Source organism: Terrapene carolina, unplaced genomic scaffold (genome assembly GCF_002925995.2).
Source record: "Terrapene carolina triunguis isolate 2854851 unplaced genomic scaffold, T_m_triunguis-2.0 Scaffold614, whole genome shotgun sequence".
Taxonomy (NCBI): domain Eukaryota; kingdom Metazoa; phylum Chordata; order Testudines; family Emydidae; genus Terrapene; species Terrapene triunguis.
In genome coordinates, this window is record NW_020664965.1 from 256,670 (window position 1) to 257,643 (window position 974).

Sequence of the window (974 nt, forward strand, 5' to 3'; positions counted from 1 at the left end):
TAACCACTAGCCCCCACTCCCCTCCCAGAGCCAGGGAGAGAACCCAGGAGTCCTGGCTCCCAGCCCCCCCTGCTCTAACCACTAGCCCCCACTCCCCTCCCAGAGCCAGGGAGAGAACCCAGGAGTCCTGGCTCCCGGCCCTTACCTTGCAGCAGACAGTGGCGCACGTGCTGGGCCTCGTAGCGCATGCCGGTGCCGTTGGAGAAGTTGAGGGGCTGAGCGGGGGACGGCAGGGGGCACTCGTGGCGCTGGTTGTTCACGATCAGGGTGGTAGGGGCGTACCAGGGGGCGGGGACCTAGGAGGGTGCAGGCAAGAAAGGGTTAATAAGGGGCCCCCCTGATAGGATCTGACCCAGCTGCCCCCACATTGTTCCCAGAGGCAGGGGAGAACCCAGGAGTCCTGGCTCCCAGCCCCCCCTTGCTCTAACCACTAGACCCCACTCCCCTCCCAGAGCTAGGCAGAGAACCCAGGAGTCCTGGTTCCTGGCCAGTTTTTCTGGTCTTTTCTTCCCCTTGGGCTGCCCCCTCTGTGCCCTCCTGCCCCCCCCCCCACCTCGATGGAGCCCTTGGTGCCGCAGATCCGGGCCTGGTTGGGGAGCTCGATGCGCATGGTGCAGGACAGCACGGCCTGGCGCTTGCCCGCGTAGTTCAGGATCACCGAGGTGGTTTCGTCCACACCTGGGAAACGGAAACAGCAGCACCTCAGTCCTGCCCCGCCGGTGCCCCTCACTCCCGACCCGCACCCCCCCACACACACTGCCAGTGCCCCTGAGTCCTGCCCCCCTCCCTGCCGGTGCCCCTCACTCCACCCCGGTACCGGAGGGCTGGAGGAAACCCGAGGCGAGGATGGACTCCGGCCGCTCCCCCCCGAAGACCATGCTGGCGAACTGGACGCAGTAGCAGCCGATGTCCAGAATGGCACCGCCCCCCAACTTCTTCTCCACCAGCCGGGGGATGTTCTCCATGGGGTGCCC

General features: G+C 66.5%; 1 protein-coding gene across 1 annotated transcript in view; it reads right to left on the reverse strand.

Moving 5' to 3' along the window:
* Positions 1-968, reverse strand: part of LOC112124031 (trans-1,2-dihydrobenzene-1,2-diol dehydrogenase-like) — a gene marked incomplete at its 5' end in the record, with an annotated part of 1,254 nt that extends 286 nt beyond the window's left edge. Inside the window, 3 exons of the mRNA XM_026659262.1 lie at positions 146-296; positions 554-678; positions 818-968. Coding sequence (XP_026515047.1) covers positions 146-296; positions 554-678; positions 818-968 — 427 coding nt within the window. The remainder of the gene's footprint in view (positions 1-145; positions 297-553; positions 679-817) is intronic.
* Between the last annotated feature and the right edge of the window lie 6 nt (positions 969-974).